General features: G+C 64.9%; 1 protein-coding gene across 1 annotated transcript; it reads left to right on the top strand.

Annotated features, from left to right (window-relative positions):
* The first annotated feature begins 224 nt into the window (after positions 1-224).
* On the top strand, positions 225-2,401 carry EGR4 (early growth response 4). The gene is made up of 2 exons (XM_058024923.1): positions 225-711; positions 991-2,401. Exons 1-2 carry the CDS (start codon positions 573-575, stop codon positions 2,298-2,300), a joined length of 1,449 nt encoding a protein of 482 aa, XP_057880906.1. The 5' UTR covers positions 225-572; the 3' UTR covers positions 2,301-2,401.
* The last annotated feature ends 3,934 nt before the right edge of the window (positions 2,402-6,335 follow it).

Here is a 6,335-nt window from a genome sequence, read left to right on the forward strand (position 1 = left end):
ACTCCCTAGCCTACATCCTGAGTCCATATATGGGCATTTACGTCACGGCAGCCTCACTGGGGACTCCAGAAATGGCTGCGGCGGAAGGTCGGAGCAGCCCCGCTCCCGCTATAAAGGGGGCGGCGGGGAGGGAGCTCCGGGTGTCCGCTCGGGCTGCGCCGCCGCCGCCGCCGGGCCCTGCCTGCGCCCCCCGCCCGGGCCCTGCCCCCGCAGCGCCCCCGCAGCGCCCGGGCCCCCCGCCCCTGCACCCCCCGCACCCCCCAGCGTCACCCGCACGGTCCCCGGCACCTGACCCGGGCATCCCCCGCACCGGCCCGGGCTCCCCGAGCGTGGCCCGGCTCATCCCCGAGCATCCCTGGCATCGGTGCGGGCGCTCCGAGCGCTCCCAGCTCAACCCAGGCTCGCCCCGAGCATCCCCGGGCTCGCCCGCAGCACCTCCCGCCTCGCCCCCGAGCACCCAGCGGCTCATCCCGGGCACTCCCCGGCTCATCCCGGGCTCCTCCCGGCCCTCCCCGAGCATCCCCGGCTCGTCCCAGCCCGGCCCCCCCGCTCCGGCCGCGTCTCCAGGGAAGATGCTCAACGTTATGGATTTCTCCTGCCCGGATCCGCTCTACTCCAAGTACGAGGAGAGCTGCGAGATGAAAACCGGAGACCTGCAGGGCTTGGGGCAGCCTGAGCAGCAACTTCTGGCAGAGGCCGATTTCCTTGGAGGTAAGGGCGGGCAGGGATGAGGGACCCCGCGGGGAATGCTCGCTGGATGATCCAGGAGCCGGGAACCTGCCCCTCCTCCGCCCTCAGCCCTGCCCGGGGGTGCAGCGAGCTCGGGGCGGGGGTCCTGGGGGTCCCGCTGGGGGAGGGGGCGAGCCCAGGGCTCCCTGTGGGTTCGGGGACGGAGACCTCGCCGTGACGCAACAGCTCCCGCTGCTCCCGCATCCCGCCCCCGGCCCCGCAGCCCCGCAGCCCGCTCACCGCCGTCCCCTCTGTTCCCAGGTGAGCTGCTGGGCGTCCCCGGCAGCGGCGGGGCCGTGGATTACTCGCTGCTGGGCAGCCAGCCCTCGCCTTCCCTCAGCTACACCGGCAGCTTCTTCATCAAGGCGGTCCCGGAGCACCCGCAGGACCAGGAATCCCTCTTCAACCTGATGTCGGGCATCCTGGGCATCTCCCCCTTCGCCTCCTCCGAGGGCCACCAGCGGCACCTGGACGCTCTTTACCCCTGTCCCGAGGTGGCTCCGAGCCAGCTGGACCTGTACCCGTCGTGCCAGCCCGAGATGAGCGGGTCCAGCCCGGCCCCGTTCACCGAGCCGGGCTACGGCGCCTTCCCCGCGGCCGAGGGCGCGCAGCCCCTGCCGGGAAACACCTCGCAGTGCTTCTTCCAGCCCAAGCTGCTGGACAGCAAGCAGGACATCAAGCTGTCCTCCGGCTCCCCGCCCCTGGACAAGTTCAAAGGCGCCTGTGCCCAGTGGGAGCCGCTCTCGCAGCAGCACCAGGCCTACCTGCCCGCCGCCTTCCCCTCCGCCGAGGGCTTCCCGGCCCCCGAGAGCAGCCAGGGGCTGTTCCCCGCGCTGGGCTCCAAGATGGAGAGCGTCTTGTCCGTCAGCTGCCAGCCGGAGCTCGGCAGCCTGGCCGAGGACGCCGCCTGCTTCGGAGCCCATCTGGGCTTCGGCTGCGAGCCAGAGAACTTCCCGGCCCGCGGGGACTTCGCCGACAGCAAGATCCACGCCCTGCCCGCGCCGTTAATGCCGGACTTCGAGGCCTCCTTGGCCCAGCCCGAGGTGCTGCCGGGCCTGCTGGGCTCCGCCGAGCTGCTCCATCCCCACCCGTCTCCGTCCGTGCCTCCCCCGGAGTTCCTGGGCCCGGCCCCGCCGCTGCCCTCGCTGCTGCCCGCCGGCCCCGCCGCGCTGGCCGAGCCCAAGAAGAAGGCTCGGCGCAGCAAGTGCTCCTCCAAGTGCTTCTGCCCCAAGCCCCACGAGAAGGCGTTCGCCTGCCCGGTGGAGAACTGCGTCCGCAGCTTCGCCCGCTCCGACGAGCTCAACCGGCACCTGCGCATCCACACGGGCCACAAGCCCTTCCAGTGCCGCATCTGCCTGCGCAACTTCAGCCGCAGCGACCACCTCACCACGCACATCCGCACCCACACCGGCGAGAAGCCCTTCTCGTGCGACACCTGCGGCCGCCGCTTCGCCCGCTCGGACGAGAAGAAGCGGCACAGCAAGGTGCACCTCAAGCAGAAGGCGCGGAGCGAGGAGAAGCTCAAGGGCTTGGGTTTCTTCTCGGTGGGGCTGTCCTTCGGCCCGCTCTGAGCCCCAGCGCGGCCAGCGGCGTTCCCGAGGTTCCCGAGCTCTCGCCGAGAGCCGGAATGGGCTGGGCTGGGCTGGGGGTCCCTCCCGGGCGGCCCCGAGAGGCGGCAGAGCCGGGCCGGGCCCAGGGCGGATGCGGGAGGCGAGCGGAGCTCCCGGCGGGGATGGCGTCGGAGCCAGCCCGGAGCGCGGCACTGAGCCATCCCACAGCTCCCGCTCCGAGCAGGGGAGCGGAGAGCCCTGTACAGACAGACAGACAGACAGACGGACACACATCACCACCGACGGGTGGACGCAGCAGCGCTCGGAGCGCCCCGCTGTGATTGCCCAAGGCAGCGCTTCCCAAGATGCTCCTGCCTGGAGATTGTCCGGCCGACAGACGGACAGACGGACAGACATCACCACCGACGGGGTGCGCTGGACACTCAGCGCTGGGAGCGCCCCGCTGTGATTTCCCGAGGCGGCACTTCCCAGGATCCTGGCATGGATTCCAGCGCTTCCCAGGATGCTCCTGCCTGGAGATTTCCCGTCCGACAGACAGACGGACGGACAGACATCACCACCGACGGGGTGGACACTCAGCGCTGGGAGCGCCCCGCTGTGATTTCCCAAGGCAGCGCTTCCCAGGATCCTGGCATGGATTCCAGCGCTTCCCGACAGGGGTAAAGAGCTCCAGGTCCTGCCTGGAGATTTTCCAGCCGGCACGGTCGGGGCTGCGGCTGCTCCCGTCCCTTCTCCCCAGGGAGAGAGACCCCGCCGGGCTCTGGCAAGCGGTGCTAACAAGCCCTTGGGAAAGGTGATTTAAGTACTATTATTATTATTATTATTATTATTATTATTATTATTATTATTATTATTATTATTATTATTATTATTATGTTTGTAAAAAGAAAAGGCCTCTATCAGGAATATTTCAAATTTGTGTCTATTTTTCTAATTAAAGATCTGAGCTGATCCAAGCCCTCGCTGAGGTTGCTCTCTGCCTTTCCATCCTGTCTTTCCGTTGGGGTTTTGACCTCTGCTGCTGCATTTTGGGAAAGAAAAAAAAAAAAAAAAAAGGAAAAAAGGTGCTTCCATAATTAGCCGGGAGAAAAAGATTCATCAGTGCAGAGAGCTCCTGAGCGCCCCAGAGCCCAGGTGGGGTCATCCCCAGGTGGGGAGGAGGGCTCCATCCCGGGAGGAGCAGGAATCCTTGCTCCCTGTGCTGAGTCTCCCTCCAGACACAGGACGTGGCTCTGGGATGCTCTGTTGAGGCTGGTCCTGCAGGAATCTGCCCCTCTCCCCTGGGGCCCCCAAAGCCCAGCCCAGAGCCCCCATTCCGGGATCCTGGCTCCCAGTGGGATGTGGATGTCCCACACTTCACCCCCAGGAAATAGGATGAGGTTCCCATTCCCCATTTCCAGCCTGGCTCAGCCCCAGGGTTGGAGAGATCCAGGCAGGCAGGATGGGGAGCCCTGCACAAGGAGAGGCTGTTTGTCCCTCCCTTTGGGGGTTTTAGATGGTAGAGGGATGCTGGTTCCCCTCTCCGGGAATGGCACAGGAGACGCCGCTGCAGCCGGGAATGTCCCTCCCATGAAGAACCTCCCTCCTGTGGTGGTAAAAAATCAGTGACAATCCCGAAATCCCACAGTCCCGCCCTTCAGGGGAGGTGCTCGACGGGGCACGCCGAGCTTTGGTTAATCTCGTTAATCAGGAGAAGGTGCCGTGGGATGGAGGCAGCAGGGCCAGGCCATTGTCATGGATGCTCAGGTGATTTAGGGGTGATGCTCCTTTGCTGGCAGAGGGAGGGGCACAGCTCGGTCTGCTCTTTCCTTTCCTGATGGATTTTGTCCCCTCCTGCAGCCCTGGAGAGCAGGATCTACCCCCTAGCCATATCATGAAGGAGACAGGGGTAACCCTGTTTTATTCCTTCATGCCCCTCATCCCTTTGTCAACATGTGGGCTGCAGCATTCTGGGGCTAAACACCTGTAATCCTAGAAAATCCAGGAACCCTAGGCGTTCCAGAAAATGCAGTGTCCCAGGCCTCCCAGAAAATGCAGTGTCCCAGGTGTCCCAGAAGTTCCAGTGTCCCAGGTGTCCCAGAAAATCCAGGGTCCCAGGTGTCCCAGAAAATCCAGTGTCCCAGGCATCCCAGAAAATCGAGGGTCCCAGGTGTCCCAGCAGAATCCGAGCTCCCATGGGCTGTGGAGGCCCTGTGGAGCTGGGGTGGGAAGCTGGGCAGGCCATGGGGTGTTGGTAGCAGAGATGGGATGTGGGAAGGGGCCAAGAGGAAAGCTGGATAAGAGGGAAATCTCGAATTTCCCCTCAGATGTGTCCCTGAATTCTCAATCCCCCATGGCACCCAAGGGTGCTGGTGACCCTCGGGTGAGCCCTCCCAGGGTGTGGGAGCCCAATCCTGAGCCAGGACCACTCCAAGGGGTGCAGGTGTCCCCAGAAGCCCGGGAAAACCTTTTCTGGGGGTACAGCCCAGCTTTATGGTCAATAAGGAGCCCAGGTTTCCTTTGGGAAGGGCTGGGCCGGCCCCTCCCTGGGGATGCAGAATCCTGCTGGACAGCAGAGCCGAGCTCTCCCTGCACCTCTGGCCATCAATGATGCACGAGGCCTTGATTAATACCCCTCAGGAGACCATCCATAATTGATGGGAGCCTGGAGCTCTGCAGAGGCACCGCTCCAGCCTTGGCCCTCTGCTCCTCTGGCAGCGCTGCCAGGAGGTGAGAGGGATGGGGCACACCCCAGAGCCATTCCACAGCCACCTCACACACCCCACACACCCCAGAGCCATTCCACAGCCACCTCACACACCCCACACACCCCAGAGCCATTCCACAGCCACCTCACACACCCCAGAGCCACTCCAGAGTCTCCCCACAGCCAACCCACAGCTTCCATAGCCACCCCACAGCCACCCCAGAATCACCCCACAGCCACCCCACACCGCCCACAGCTACCCCACAACTACCCCACACACCCCACAGCCTACCCAGAGCCACCCCACAGCCTCTGGGGCAGGTGCTCCAGGCTGGGCTGGCACTGGGCACACATGCAGGGGGGACAGAGGCGGCACCCCATGTCCCAGGGGAATGGGGACACCCTCCTGCCCCCGTGTCAGCACCACCCTGGGCCTGGCACTGCCATCCCCTGCACCCACAACCCGTGCCCACCCCAGAGAGGGAACATGGCAGTGCCAGATCCCTTTGGCACGGGCACCAGGCTGAGGGGCTCAGGAGCTGGATCAGGATCAAGGCAGGCTTAAACCAGAGTGCTCAGGGACCAGCTGGGGATGGAGCCAAAAGGGGATGCTCAGGACTGAGCCAGGACCAGGGCAGGGATTAAGCAGGGCAGCCTCGGAGCCAACAGGAGCAAGCTGGGAACCAGCCCAGGGTACTCGGGGACTGCACCAGGACCAAGGGAGGGATTAAGCCAGGATGGTCAGGGACACAATCAGGACCAAGGCAGGGACAAAAGCAGGGTGCTCAGGGACACAATCAGGACCAAGGCAGGGATTAATCCAGGATGATCAGGAACCAGCTCAGGACCCAGCCAGGGACCAAGCCAGGATGTCAAGGACTGGAGCAGGACTGAGGCAGGGACCAAGCCAGGGAGCTCAGGGACAAAATCAGGGCCAAGGCAGATTACTCGGGGACTCAATGGGGATGAAGCCAGGGATAAAGACAGGATGATCAGGGACTGTCCTGGGACCCAGCCGTGTCTTGGCACCTGTGCTCAGCCCGGGATGGGGCAGGAGCAGCTCAGGTGCCCAGGCTGGCCCCACACCTGCCACTGCAATCCCGGAAGGATGCTCAGGGGGATCCCGGCCGGGGGCTGCCAGGGCCAGTGGGCACAGGGGGTCTGAGCCAGGGGCGACGGGCACAGGGGTTCTGGGGGCTGCCAGGGGCGATGGGCACAGGGGGTCCGGGCCGGGGGCTGCCATGGCAGCCGGGCCCGCCGTGTTCGTGGGGAGACAGGCAGAGGGAGCTGTGCGGGAGGAACCGGCAGCGAGCAGCCCCGGCTCCGGCTGCAGGGGCGGAGGCGCTGCC

This window comes from Melospiza georgiana, chromosome 5, assembly GCF_028018845.1.
Source record: "Melospiza georgiana isolate bMelGeo1 chromosome 5, bMelGeo1.pri, whole genome shotgun sequence".
NCBI classification, from domain to species: Eukaryota; Metazoa; Chordata; class Aves; order Passeriformes; family Passerellidae; genus Melospiza; species Melospiza georgiana.

What these genes read in the sequence shown, in the direction of transcription:
- EGR4 (XM_058024923.1), top strand. Translation starts at nt 573, where the DNA reads ATGCTCAACGTTATGGATTTCTCCTGCCCGGATCCGCTCTACTCCAAG. An exon ending in AGAGGCCGATTTCCTTGGAG is followed by an intron (nt 712 to 990) that starts GTAAGGGCGGGC and finishes CTCTGTTCCCAG; the next exon opens with GTGAGCTGCTGGGCGTCCCC.